This window comes from Notamacropus eugenii, chromosome 1 (assembly GCF_028372415.1).
Source record: "Notamacropus eugenii isolate mMacEug1 chromosome 1, mMacEug1.pri_v2, whole genome shotgun sequence".
Lineage (NCBI taxonomy): Eukaryota > Metazoa > Chordata > Mammalia > Diprotodontia > Macropodidae > Notamacropus > Notamacropus eugenii.
The window spans coordinates 526838422-526853013 of record NC_092872.1 but is presented as its reverse complement, the minus strand read 5'-3'; the positions used below and the strand labels follow the sequence as shown (position 1 = coordinate 526853013).

At 42.6% G+C, this 14592-nt stretch overlaps 1 protein-coding gene and 1 long non-coding RNA gene across 3 annotated transcripts in view; one reads left to right on the top strand and one right to left on the bottom strand.

Moving 5' to 3' along the window:
* The window catches only part of KIF3C (kinesin family member 3C), a 63981-nt gene that overhangs the window by 33261 nt on the left and 16128 nt on the right, over nt 1-14592 (top strand). Inside the window, exons 2-5 of the mRNA XM_072633926.1 lie at nt 1747-1848; nt 4607-4729; nt 6516-6634; nt 7256-7372. Of these exons, the coding sequence (XP_072490027.1) occupies nt 1747-1848; nt 4607-4729; nt 6516-6634; nt 7256-7372 (461 nt within the window). The remainder of the gene's footprint in view (nt 1-1746; nt 1849-4606; nt 4730-6515; nt 6635-7255; nt 7373-14592) is intronic.
* Nucleotides 6324-13333, bottom strand: LOC140520161 (uncharacterized). 2 transcript variants are annotated; one of them, XR_011972416.1, is made up of 4 exons: nt 12965-13333; nt 12315-12458; nt 7389-7562; nt 6324-6590 (listed from the first exon to the last, which is right to left on the bottom strand). It is a non-coding gene; the product is annotated as an uncharacterized lncRNA (long non-coding RNA). The 2 variants fall into 2 exon arrangements; XR_011972415.1 differs by having other exon boundaries at nt 6324-7562.

Sequence of the window (14592 nt, the reverse complement as noted above, 5' to 3'; positions counted from 1 at the left end):
TTTGGGAACATCACAATTAAGAGGCATGATGTGGATGTGATGAGCCAGCAAAGGAGGAGTGGTGATACAAGTAGGAAGTAAATCACGAGAAGGAAAGTTATGAAAACCCAGAGCGAAGAAGGTATCTAGGAGAACAGAGTAGCCACTAGTACCAAACATAGCAGAGAGGTTGAGAAAGATTAGTACTAAGAAAAGATCATCAGATTTGGTCATTAAGAGATCATTGCTAGCTATGGAGAATGTGGTTTCAGTCGAGTGATGAGGTCAAATGCCATAAAGAAGGTCGAACTATGAGTGAGAGGAGAGAAAAGTGGAGGTGGCAATTATAACTTTTTTTAAGTAGTATTTTTTCCTGTTACATGTAAAAACAATTTTTGACATTCATTTTTTATAAAATTTTGAGTTTCAAATTTTTTCCCTCCCTCCCTTCCCTCTCCCCTCTAAGATAATAAGCAATTTTATATAGATTATAGATATACAACATGTAAAAATATTTCCATATTGTTGTTTATCTGTTCTAGAAGAGGACCATGACATTAGGAAGGAGATGTCATGATTTGCAAGTGAATTGGATTAAAGGACTGTGCAGTCACCAAACTCACTTTCTCCTCTGGAGCCATCTGGGTCCACTGGCCAGAAATGAATCAGGGTGACTGGAGATGGCCCCGGATGCAGTGGGAGGACTCAAACTTTTTGAGCTAAGGTCTTTCCCAGGACTCTTTTCATGAGTTCAAATGCAGCCTCAGACACTTACTAGCTGGGTGACCCTGGGCAAGTCACTTAACCCTGTTTGCCTGAGTTTCCTCATCTGTAAAGTGAGCTGGAGATGGAAATCCAAAACACTGCAGTATCTTTGCCAAGAACACCCAAGAAGGGATCACAGTCAGACACAACCAAAATGACTGAACAGCACAGAGTTTTGAGAGAAAGTGGGACAACCAGGAGTTCATTGCTGGTCTTTGGCCTTGTTACTTCCTTTCTCTGTGTCTCAGTATCCTTATCTGGACTAGATGAATTAAGATCTCCTCTAACTCTGAATCTGTGACCTGTGATCACATGACCATCGGGTCTTTGCCCTTCCGCTAAGCTCTTCTCTCTCCTCTTGCATTATGTACTGGAAGTTAAAAGCTCTTCCTTCTTCCCTGAGCGAAAAAGTCCCTTTCTGCCACTTACAGTCATTGAGCTAATTAGTCAGGAGCTGGATGATGATAATAATAACTGAATTTATATAGTGTTTTAAGGTTTGAGCCAGAAGCCAGGAGGCCTAAATGCTGGTCTCCTAATGGAATGAAGGCTGGAAGTGATTTTCCCTAACTCCTGCTAGTACCATCAGCTTCGGAACAGAACATTGTTGGCAGCATTCCCCTCTTTTCCTTCTTCCCATTCTGACTACCCATTTGACCTCTGTGGTAGAGGTACACTGTCCAGGTACCCTACTTTTCCTGTACAATGGGGGGTGCACAGGCCAGGTGCCCTGCTTTCCCCCCAGGAGTCTCCTCTCAGCCTCATCCTCTGGGAGGATGCTGGGAACAAGGACAACTTTTGTGAGAAGCAGAAGAGTCCAGGAAGAGAAGAGGGAGGAGGCAGATGTTGGAGGACCCAGTGGCACAAGGCCTAGGACGGGATTTAATATCAGTGTTTCAGGGGCCATGCAGTAGAGGAAACAAGAAACCACCAGCTTATTGCCAAGATCTTTTGGACTCTTACCCACTTCCTTCTCTCTTTCTCTTTCTCCCTCCCTCTCAGGCAATGGAGAGCAAGCTACTGATTGGAGGCCGAAATATCATGGATCACACCAATGAACAACAGAAAATGTTGGAGCTGAAAAGGCAAGAGATTGCAGAGCAGGTAAGGATGCTGTCCTTCTGGGCCAACGGGCTGTGGCTGAAAGATTTGGAATGAGAGAACCTAGGTTCAAGTGACAAGACAACTAGGTGGTCCAGTGGATAGAGCTCTCAACCTGGAGTCAGAAAGATGTGAATTCAAAGTCAGCCATGCTCTTCCTAGCTGTATAACCCTTGGGCAAGTCACTTAACATCTGTCTCAACTGTAAAATGGAGTCTCAGAGTTGTTGTGAGAATCGAATGTGATAATCCTTGTAAAGAGCTTACCATGGTGCCTAACACATTGTTGCGTTTGTCCTTCATACTCAAAGAGGACCATGACATCAAGATGATGACATGACTTGCTGTAGACTTTGATTTGAGTGAAGGAGGACTGATCACCAGCCTCACTTTCTCCTCCTGAGCCATCTGGGTCCAGTGGCCTGATATTCATCCAGAACAATGGGAGATGGCCCAGGATGCAATGTATGACCCTGGTCATTTTAGGCTAAGGTCTTTATCACATTCTCACATTGAGTGAGATACATCCGTTCAATGAACAGGCCTCTTTAAGCAGTTACTCAAAGGATGGCCCCTTAAAAAAAAAAATCAAACTGGAAGAGAAAGACCCTCAGGGTTCCTGGATAAAAGAGAAACAGTTACTATTTAGTGTTTACATTCACTCTGTGCTAGGTGAACAGGGACCTGTTGTCCAATCTATGAGCTCCAGAGTGAACTGGGTTTAAGGCTTGGCCTTTGAACCAGAAATCTAGCCAGTAAACCCAAGGGAAAAAGAGAGCTTTTGTCCTTGGAAGTGTACTTTCCCCAGGGTAGAGCACACTGGCAGGAGAGGAGAGGAGCTAAGCTGTTACTCGCTCACAGATTGTGTTTGTCCTTCATTCTCCAAGAGGACCATGATGTCATGATGACATCATGATGATGACATGACTTGCAGTTGATTTTTGATTTGAATGAGGGAGGGCTGTGCAAGGTCACCAGCCTCAGTTTCTCCTCCAGAGCCCCTGACACATAATTAATAAATGCTTGTTTCCTTCCTTCAAATCTTACTTCTATTTCCTGTGCTACCTTAGTTCCTCATCTGCAAAATGAGGAGGTTGGAACAGATGGCTTCTAAAGCCCTTTCCAACTCTAAATCTAAGATCCTAGAACATTAAATCAGGCTTCCCTCTGGAGAGTAAAATCATCTCCAGTTGAACCCTACAACCACCTAGAGCCCCTCCCCCTTTGCTCTCTCCCTTGGCTGGAGGGAATAATGGTTATGAGAGCATAAGAAATGCCATGCAGGGCCAGACTGTCCTTCCAGTCCAACAGTCTGTCTCTGACAGCAGTGGATTGTGGGAAGGCAGGGTAGTTGCTTTCCATGATGTCAGCTTTGGAAGGTCAGGAACAATCCAGACTAGATGACACATCCCTAAATCATAAAAGTTGAAATATATTTCGTTAACTAGTTTATCTTGTCCTTAGTATAGGAGAAATGATACTGAGATCATGCCTGTGATTTACCTAGGGTACACTCCATTCCTGCAGATACATGTGGAAGCTGGGATCCCAGCAAAGAAATATGAAAAAGGGCCCAATAACCATGATAACAAATGACCTTGTCCCAGTAGGGGAAGCTGAGGAGGGGAAAGGTCACATTTGGTGTGAACATGAATGGGAACATCAGGTCCATGAGGAATTGCAGAGGATGGGAAGTAACTAAGAGATAGATACTGTCTCCTGGGCTCAGGACCTTGAACTTTTTCTTTCATTCTTGCATCCTTTTAACAAGAATTTGTTAAACACCCACTGTATTCTAGGTGGGAGAAAAAGTGACATTGTGGATAGAGAGCTGGCCCCTAAATCAGAAAGCCCTAAGTTCAAATCCCACTTCTGACACATCCAGACTGTCACTTCACCACAAAGTGCCCCAGGCAACTCACTGAGACTATGTGTAAGTTGCACAACAGGCACAGATTTTCATTGGTAAAGGGAATCTTCTTATTGGAAGTGCCCCAGACCACTGAAATCACAGATCCCATTTACTTTTTAAACATCCTTAGCACTGTGCTGGGTGCTAGGGATACATGAATGAAAGCATAATAGTCATTGTCCTCAAGGAGCTTGGAGGAGTAGAGAGAACAAGATGTACACAGATAATTAAATACAATGTAATGTCAGTAAGGAAGGACGTCAGAAAGTGGGAGAATCAGAAGAGGCGTTCTCTACAAGGAGACATTTGGACTCATTGTTGCTCATGAGATTCTATGTCAGTCAATCCGTTAATACACATTTATAAACCCATTCTCAAGGAGTTGATTTCCTGTGAATCTGGAAATCTGGCTGGTTCCTGTGCTGGGAATAATAGCTGAGTCCTTTCTCCCATGCAAGTTTTCCTGAAAAGGTACTGAGACCATCTTCACATCTTTGGTAGGTTCAGACTGTTAACATCCCTTCTTAGTTGCCTGAGTACAAAATGTCCATACAGGGTCCTATGATGTTAGCTAAAACACATGTCAGAGGAAGGGGAGACCCCTCAGCTGAATTAACTTGAGGTGTCCTCAATGCCTATCCTTATTGAATATCCTTTTCTTGCTATGGCTAAGTAAATCTTCTTTTATTTACTGTGTATTGGCATGTGAGCATCTCCTTTTGTTCCATTATCTAATCTATACCACAAGGGGACTGACTTGAGTCAAGCCCAGAACAACTCCTTAGATGTCTTTCCTCTTCCTCTTCATGTACTTAGTGTGCTAAATATCCTCTGCACTGCTTTGACCTAGAAACGCAGAGAGCGGGAAATGCAACAGGAGATGTTGTTGAGGGATGAAGAGACCATGGAGCTCCGGGGAACCTATACCTCTCTGCAACAAGAGGTTGAAGTCAAAACAAAAAAACTCAAGAAGGTGAGAGTCACCAAGTGGGTTGGGAAGGGGGTTAGGGCCACTAGGTAGTGCAGTAGGTGTAGAGCACCAGAGCATCAGAAAGATTTGAGTTTAAATCTGACTTCAGACACTTACTAGCTGTGTGACCCTGGGCAAGTCACTTAACCCTGTTTGCCTCAGTTTCCTCATCTGTAAAATGAGCTAGAGAAGGAAAAGGCAAACTACTCTGATATCTTTGCCAAGAAAACCTCAAATGGGGATCCCAAAGAGTCAGACACTTAACTGAAAACAACAGAACAACAACAAAGACATTGTGAGAAGAGGAGGAAAGGAGTGCCTGCCAGGGGTGGGCGGCCTCTAGGCCACATGTGGCCCTCTAGATCCTCAAGTTTGGTCCTTTGGGTGAATCTAAATCTAAATCCCCTAAGGATTTCGGTGAAATCCCTATACACAGGTAGTTTGGCTGGAACTTAGCGTGTCTGTGTGAGCACACATGTGTGTCTTTTTATCCCCTACACTTGTAATTAAGTTATTGGGGTCCAGGAGAGTGAAGCATACTAATCTATATAAGTGGGCAATGCTCCCCTGAGCTAACCAAGAGATTGGGAAGCTTTTTCACTCCTAATCCTGTCCTCAAAATCTTATTGTTGTTCAGTCCTGTCTGACTCTTTTTGACCCTGTGAACCATAGCGTGCCAATACTGTCTAAGTCTTAGAAAAAAAATAAATTCCCTTCTTTACGATGCCATTCCTAAGTAATTGCTTGGGTGTTGTCTGTTGTCAGACTACATCTAGAGTGGGGGAGGGAGCCTTAAAGAAATGCAGCAGACCTAGGGTGTGGCCAAGGGGGTGGGGTACAGAAACTGGAAAAGGGAGAATTAGAAAATATCTAAAGTGAGGGAAGTTCTCTCTCTGTCAGCAAGATAGCAGGTGCTCCAACAGTTTGGGATCTGGAGAGGTCTGTGAATGGGTGCAGACTTCTGTTAGGGCCTGGCCAGAACGTGCACGCTAAAGTCTAGCCATTGGGCAGATAAACCTCCTGGAAGTTCCCAGGCCGCAGCAATCTGACTGGGTCCTGAGCAAAGATCTGCTAGTGTGGTAGTTACCATGGACACACTTTTCTCAGGGTCTGGACTCTCTTAATGCTCTCCATTCCATTGCTGATGGGAAAGGGGAAAGCATGGTTACCTACTCACAATCAGGAGCCACCGTCTCTCTACTGCTTCCCAGTGTGATAAAAAGGAAAAAGTACCAGCTTTAAAATCAGAGGCCCCTAGGTTCAAATCCCATCTTTGTGTAATACTGGACTAGTCACTTAGGCTTCCTGGGCCTGTTTCTTCAAATGTAAAATGAGGGTGTTGGACTTCATGACTTCTGAGGTCTCTTCTACCTCTAAACCTTATGATTTTCCCTTCTGGGGTTCCTTTACCACAACAGACAGGGCCTCATACCTGTAACCCTGTTGTCTCTGGAAAGCCTCGTGGGGTGGGAATACCAGTTAGCTTCAAAATATCCCTAAAGGCTCCTCTTTCTCTCTCTCTGATCATAGGTATGGGAGAGTGGGGTGATAGTGGCATCTTTGGTGGAAGGGAGGGATGGCAGTAGGCCCGTAGACATCCTATTTGAGCTTTATTTGCAAGGGTCCGACCCAGGCTCTCATCCTTCCTTCCCTTTCAAGGAAGGAAGTGAGTACCTGGAGCTCAAGTAAATCCTTCCTGTGGGACCTGTGAGAGGTAGGGTTTATTGTTGCCATCCCGTCCCACGCTAGGCAGAGCTGACTCTGAGTACGTGGTCTGTGTCTTGTCCAGCTCTATGCTAAGCTGCAGGCAGTGAAGGCAGAAATCCAGGACCAGCATGATGAGTATATCCGTGTACGGCAAGACCTGGAGGAAGCACAAAATGAACAGACCCGGGAACTCAAGCTCAAGTAAGAGGCATCTTGCTCCTTCCTCACTTGTCCTTTTTGCTCACTGAGAAGCTCTTTAGCCCCTCTCTCATTCTCTGTTCCTTTGCTCTCAGGCTTCTTGTTGTCGTCCTTCCTCACCAAGACTTCCCCATTGAAATGCTGACCATTCCCACATGTAGCAGTAGACTGAGAACTCTTCAAATTAAATAGGGTTTTTTCTCTGCTACCCTGAAGTCTCATCTTCCCTAATGCTAATGGAGAGTCGGGGCTTGGTATGGCATAGAGGAGAATGGTGTGTTCCCTAAGGACAGGATAGAGGTCAGATAGGCCTAAAGCCGGAAAGTCAGGACTTTGAGGACTTCCTCCTCCTGTTTATCAAACACCCTACGTGTAGGCGTTAGCCTACACCAGGTGCTTTCCAATTTCAACTGCTAGATCTTGTTCTTTGACTCCAGAGATGTTGAGTTCCACTGTTTTGCTTAGTTTTTACTAATGCTACCTTTCCTTCTGTTTCCCTCCATAACCTCCCCTCTTTGGCTTTTGAGTCTATGCGTCTATTCTGTATTCTCCAACCCATCCTCTGTCACCTCTGCCATGCTCACTTGTTCTCTCGTCCCTCCTGCCTCCCATCCCCATATTCAGATACCTGATCATTGAAAACTTCATCCCTCCTGAGGAGAAGAATAAGATCATGAATCGTCTTTACCTGGACTGTGAGGAGGAGCAATGGAAGTTCCAGCCACTGGTGCCAGCTGGAGTGTAAGTAGACATTTACCTAGGAAGCAGATGTGGAACTCTAGAGGCCGATCCACTCAGCAGGGTCAAGAAGTCCACGATCATGATGGAAGACTGAAGGGAGAAACAGGGCTGTCTGTGGCCCGAATTCTGAGTATAAGGTTGATTTTTTTCAAGTTCTGATGTAGAGAATCTCTCTGAGCAGAGTGGATATCTGAAAGGGAGGAGATGGTGGGCAGTATGGTATAATAGATAGAGCCCTGGAAGATTCAGGTTCAAATCCTGCCTCAGACACTCAGTAGCTTTGTGAAATTGAGGGAGTGTCTTAAATATCCCTGTGCCTCAGTTTCCTCAAATGTAAAATGAAAGGATTTGATAACCTCTAAGGTTTTTTTCTTCCAGGTCTATATGTCAATGATCCTATAAGTTCCAAAAGGATGAGGTATCTTAGAAAACCAGAAATAATACTGGGGAAGGAGGGTGTTCTGTGAAGAGTTGAAAATGCCAACCCTTCTGGTAGGTCTTTTTTTTGGTACAGCTTAAAGTAGAGGAGAGATTTGACCATCATACCTCTCCATCATCCTTCAGGTATAGACTCTGTATTCCTGTGACTTAGGTGTAGAGCTCCCTCTGCTGGTAATTATGTAGAACACACCTCCCTATTTGTGCTAGCTGGAAGACCACACCCAATCCTGCTATAATGCCAAGGAATTGCTAATTCACATTCAGAGCTCTGCCTAAAGAGGTCCAAAGGTCATAGCTCTACTTCTGTTCCAGAAAGAACCAGGTCTATGTGTAGACGGTGTAGGTGGTCACATAGAGTACAACGTGCAGAGGACATAATGAAGGACAAATTTTAAAAAATTCTATTGCTATCTCTCTTTTTTGTATTACCTTTCTTTTCCAACGTAGCCCTCACCGCCCTCCCCCCCAAAAGCCATCCCTCCTGACAAAGAATAAGAGAGTTTTTAAAAATCTGCACAATAGAATCATACAGCATATCAGTTGAGTGTTGCATACTCAGTCGGTTATCTCCTCTGAGATGCTTTTAAATATTACTGAAGATTACCTGGTTATACCTGGAAGGAATGTTAGAGCTTTCTAGTCCAACTCCTTCATTTTATAGATGAGGAAATTGAGGCCCAGAGAGCGTCAGCAACTTGCCCCAAGTCACACAGGTGTATCTAGGATTGGAATCCATATCTCCAGACACCAAATCCCATATTCTTTCCTCTAAACCATGTTTATTCGCTATGCTCGCTCTTCAGTATTTCAGGCAACCCTGTTTTCATTGGTGTATGTCTTCTCCTGTCACAGATCTCAGCCTCTTTCTGCCTTAGTTTTTTGCAAATCCACATATTTTTAATGGCAGAAAATGCCATTTGCAGCAGCATGTAGGTACCGTCTGTGATGTGAATTCACATGTGTTATAGTTAAAGCTCAAAAGCTCCATGGAATGAGGTGGGGAGGAAAATCTTCACTGTTCACTCCAAAGTGTACAAATTCTTTGTCATCACTTCTCTATGGAGGCACAACCACCAATGAGGTACTGAGGAAAGAAAACTGAATTTGGAGTCAGAGAATGTGGGTTTGACTCCCAGCTCTGCTGTGTACCAGCTGGATGACTTTGGGCAAATCACTTAACCTCTCTGGTCCTCTGTGGCTTATGTGTTTGGAGGGGGGTGGGGAAAGGAAGTTGAACTAGGTACCCTCTGAGGTTGATCTGAGCTTTATTTCTCTGATCATTCCAGATCTGACATTAAAATTCCTGCAAGTGGAATAGGAAGAAAGTGAAAGACATTGTCACCTTCTCAGGTGAAACTCAGGGAGCTCCTTATTCCATGATTTAGGTAGAGAACAGTCACACCCTTCATTTACGCAATCTGAGGCGGTGACCCTGACCTTGATCAGAATTAAAAAGGCTGCCACAGTGTCATCATTTGTTTTTGTAAATTTGGTTTCCAAGGGAGTTAATTTCCTGAAATTTAGGTCTGCTGCCACCAGGTGGTGGTAGGATGCCTTACTCATAGGAACTACAGTAGATGAGTGCTTGAGATTCATAGAGTCTCAGACTCATGTTCAGAGTAATCAGTGCAGAGGTGGAGGAGACCCTAGACATCATCTGGTTCCCAAATTTACAACCAGTTTTATTAATGACAAGATTATTAATTTTTAAAGAGCTAAGCTGAAAGACCAAACTCATATTAAAACAGGGTAGGACTTTTAGAACTGTTTTTGGAAAAAGGAAAGATTCCCTAGGCTATAATAGAGTATCTTTACTTAAAATCTCTTAGATATTACCATTCCTAGTACTTTTTCTCTTTATTCATAGGATCATAGATTTAGAATTGGAAAGTACTTCAGCATCTAGTCCAACTTGCTCACTGTGTTATTGATTAAAGGGAGGTGCAAAGATGTTAAGTTACCTGCTCAGGTGGGATTCAACCCAGGGCTTCTAGCTCCAAATTCAGCACTCTTTCCTCTGCACCATACTGCTGCCTGCCTTTTATTCTTATCTCAAATAAGATAATGTATCTGAAGAGCTTTACAAACCTCCAAGCATTATATAAATGAGTTTGCTATTTTATTGTCCTTAGCTTTAAAAAGATATTTCATGGCAGTGGAAAGAGGAGGTTTCAGGAGACTTGGGTCTCTTTTGTTCTGCCACTAGCAAAGGTCACACAGACCTTGAGACACTAATTTCATTTCTCTGGACCTCCGTTTGCTCATCCGAAAAATGAGGCAGTTGAACTATATGACCTATAAAGTTTCTTCCAGTCGTGACATTTTGTGATTCTATTTAACTTTCCCTCAAAGAAATATGTTAGTCAACTCCAGCTTTGTTTAGGTCCATCAGCTTGGAGAAACTCAGAGTTGCAAGGAAACTCCAAAATCATTTAGTTCAACCCACACCTGAATTGGAATCCCCTTTATGATTTCTCTAAAAAGTGGTTATCCAGCCACTGCCCAGGACCTCTGAAGGGTGGGAAGAGGAAGCACCTCCTAAGATGCCCCTTCCATTTATGAATAATTTTATTTATATCAGACTGCCTCTTTGTAACATCTACACATTATTTCTGGTTCAGTCATCTTGGATTAGCAGAACAAATCTGATCCCTCTTCCCTGTGTTTTTGCATACCTGAAGATAATTAGTCTATTCCCCCTAAGCTGTCTCTTCTCCAGACTAAACATTCTCATTTTCTTCAACTCATTTCTCATACCATAAGATTCTCTTGCCATTCTGGTCACCTTCATCTTCACATGCTCCTCTAATTTATCAATGTTCTTCCTAAAAGGTGGTACCTAGAACTAAATACAAAATTCCAGATGGGTCTGACCAGGACAGAGTAGGGCAGGAATATTACTTCCTGAGACCTTGCCTCTTAAATTCAAGTATAAGGCTTTACATTTGTGCCCACTAAATTTATTCAGTACCCATTTTCTCATATGTGTTATGTGATAGGTTCTGGGAAGATAAAGATAAAAATGAAGTAGTTCCTGTCTTCCAGCTTATAGTCTACCAGTATACACATACGTGTGTATATATAATATGCATATATGTAGATAAGCAAATGCTAAGTCTATACAAAAATCAAATAAAGGAATTTCAAGGAGAATCTGTTAGCCACTAAGAGGAATCAGGAAAGGCCTCACGTAGGAGACAGCACCTGAGCTATGTTTTGAAGAAAGTTAGGGATTCCAAAAGGTCACCGTGAAGAAGGATTATGTTCCAAGCCGTGGCAGCACAGAGATGGGAAATTGAATATCATGTATATAGTATTTTATTTTTCCCAATTATATGCAAAGACAATTCTCAACATTCATTTTTTATAAGGTTTTGAACTCCAAATTTTTTTCTCTTCTTCCCTCCTTCCTTATCCCCTTCCCAAGATGGCAAGCAATCTAATGCAGGTTATACATGTGCAGTCATGTAAAATACATTTCCATGTTAGTCTTGTGCAAGAAGAAACAGAACAAAAGGATAAAAAAACAAAGAGAGTGAAAATAGCCTGCTTTGATCTGCATTCAGACTTCCTCAGCTCTTTCTTTGGATGTGGATAGCATTTTCTGTCATGACTCTCTTAGAATTGTCCTGGATCAGGGGACTGAATATCACATATAGGGAATAGTTAGGAGGCTAATTTAACTGGAATAGAGAGTGTGTGAAAGGAAATAATGTACAGTAGGATTGGAAAGTTGAGTGGGAAAGAGCTTGGTAGCAGATAAATTTAATAGAAGACTTGGATGATGGATTTTATCCTAGATGTAATAGTCAGTGAAGAGTTTTGATTAGGGGAGTGAAGTGGTCAGATTTGTGTTTTTGAAATATCAATTTGTGGAAGAAGGACTAGAGAAAGGAAGACAGAAAGCAGGAAATCTAGTCCAGTTGCAGTAGTCTAGTCAAGAAGGAGAGCAGAGGTTATGTGAATGGAGAGAAGAGGACAGATGCAAGAGATGATTCAGAGGTAGATTCTAAATTTGGCAACTGATTAGATATGGGTGCAGAAGAAGGAGGTGGAGGAGGAGGAGGAAGGCATTTATAGGTTAGGAACTTGATTGACTGGAAGCATGATGGTACCATTAACATAAAAAGGGAAGTTTAGAAGAGAATTGGATTTGGAGGAAAATTTAGTGGATTCTGTTTTGTATGTGTTGAATGTGAGATCTTTATGGGACATCCAAGTGGAGATGCCCAGAAGACATTTGGTAATACAGGACTAAAAGTCAGAAAAAACTATTAGAATTGCTTATAGATTTGGGACTCTTTTGCAAGGACTAATGAGATCACAATCAGTCAAAGAATCAAAAGGAAAACCAAGAGAGAGAATCACCACAGAAGCCAAAGGAGGAGAGAGCATTCAAGGGGATGGAGTGGTTGACAGTGTCAGGACAGTGTTGGTATAGAATTTTTCATACAAATTCAGACACCAAATTAGTTGGTTTTGCGTAATTGTTCTTTCTTACCTAGTCTTCAATCACTGAAGGATGTTGCCTCAGACAAACTGAGACCTGGGAAAGACCTTAACTTAAAAAGGCAAGGTCTCCCACTGCATCTGGTGCCATTGCCAGTCATCCTGATTTATGTCGTGCCATTGGACTCTGATGACTCTGGAAGAGATAGTGAGGTCGATGACTTTGCCCAGCTCTGCCTCGCTTAAATCCAATTCACTTGCAAGTCAAGATAATACCCTCCTGATGTTATTGGTCCTCTTCAAGTAGGAAGGACAAACAACAACTATCTTTGTTACAAGGGAGGATTCAGTGCTGATGTGAATATGGAGAGTGGGAGGAGGGGACATATCCAGAAATAATTTTGTGTAAAAACAAAAACATGGATTGTTGGAAGGAACTTGGTGGAGGGGGAGAAAAGGGCTACCAAGAGGTCAGATAGAATGAGGATTGAGAGAAGGTCATTGGAGTTGGCAGTTAAAAGCCTTGCTGGTTTCCTTGGAGAAAGCAGTTTCAGCAAGGGCCGAGGTCAGAAGTCAAATTGAAAGGGATTGAGAAGCAAGTGAAGGTGAGGAACTATAAGCTGGGAGAACAAACACCCTTTCTAGGAGTTTGTGAAAAGAAAGGAGCTAGAGGATGATAGATTAGACACAACCAGTCCTCACCTGTTGAGACCTTTGGGGATGCTGACTTTGTCTCTCATGTGTATGATGCCATGTTCCACAGCCTGCTTTGAAGAGCTAATTTGCCAGAGATTTCAACTCTGCTTAAGTAGGATCACCTTTTCTCCAGATGTGAAGCATATTCCTGCTGGGAGCCAGGAACCCCTAGGCATCTCCCTGACCAATCTGGGAGGCCTCTCTACCTTACATTACCTCTGTGGTTTGTTTGGGGTTTTTCCATATCTTAAAGAAGTGAGTCCTGAGCTTCCAGCATCCAACTTAAATTGCAGGCTATGCTGATATTTACTCTCCAGATCTGTTTTACTGATCTCTCCTAGCAACCCCACCTCCATTCATCCCAGCAAGGGCTGATTTGAGGCCTTGACCCTAGAAAAATTCTGTCCTCAAGCAGCTATTTTCCTAATTTTGGAATCTGTCCCCTTCAATCACCTTGCATATATTCGGTGTGTCCTTAGGCGTACCTAGTTTAGTGTGGTTACAGATTAATGTTTAACAATATGTCTATGAGCAGAAACTATTCAGGATAATAGTGTTGGGGTAAAAGATATCAAAATAAATAGGATGAATCAATAAGGGAAAGAAATACTTCCCTTTATCACATTTGACTTTAAGGCAATTAAAAAATATTTAGTAAGTACCTACTGTGTGTAAGGCATTGGGGACAGGAGGATTGAAATGAAATAGTCTCTGTTCTTAATGAGTTTAAATTTTACTAGAGGAATTCAACATGTACTCAAATAATTAAATGCTCAGTCAATAAGGATTAACTAACTGTCTGTCACATGCTAGACACTATGCTACGCACAGAAACTAAAATTAAACAGTTTCGGCCTTGAAGAACATTGCATTACATATGCTTTTGGCAGGGCAGGAAGGGGGCATGTGATTTCACTGGTGTAAGGAGTTCTGAAGAAAAACTACCACTGTAAGACAGATTTGTTACTTATAATCTTGAAATTTGTCCTGGGGTCCTGACACTAAAGTGGTTTGCCCAGGATCATGTAGACAACATGTGTCAGAACAGGGGTGGGGAACCTGAGGCCTCAAGGCCATATGTAGCCCTCTAGGTCCTCAAGTGTTGTCCTTTGACTGAATCCAATGAAGTTTGAGGATCTATTGGGCCACATGTGGCTTTGAGGTCTCAGTTTCCCCATCCTTGTGTCAGAGGCAGGCCTTGAACCACCTCTTGGGGCCTACAAAGCCTGCTCTCTATTCCCTTCACTACGATGTCTCTCTATATACAGTAATTACAAGGTAATTTGATATGAAAAGCATAAGAAAATTCAAGAAGGAAGAAATGGTAAGAAATAGGGGCCCCAGTAAGGGCCTAATATGGGAGGTGGCAAATTTTGTGTCAAAAACCTATGGAGAAAAAATAAGTCACCTTAAAAAAGGGAACATTGAGAAACAGTTGACTTTAACAAGGCTTACTAATAAATCCAAGCAAAAGAATTATGTACTGGACTTGAATTCTAACTAGCTGTATGACTGTGGAAAATTCATGTTATGTCTTGGCCTCAGCTTCCTTATCTATAAAATAAACATCAGGCTAAATTACCTGCAAGGCCCCTTCCAACTTAATGTTATTGTGAATTCGGTACGGAGGAAAG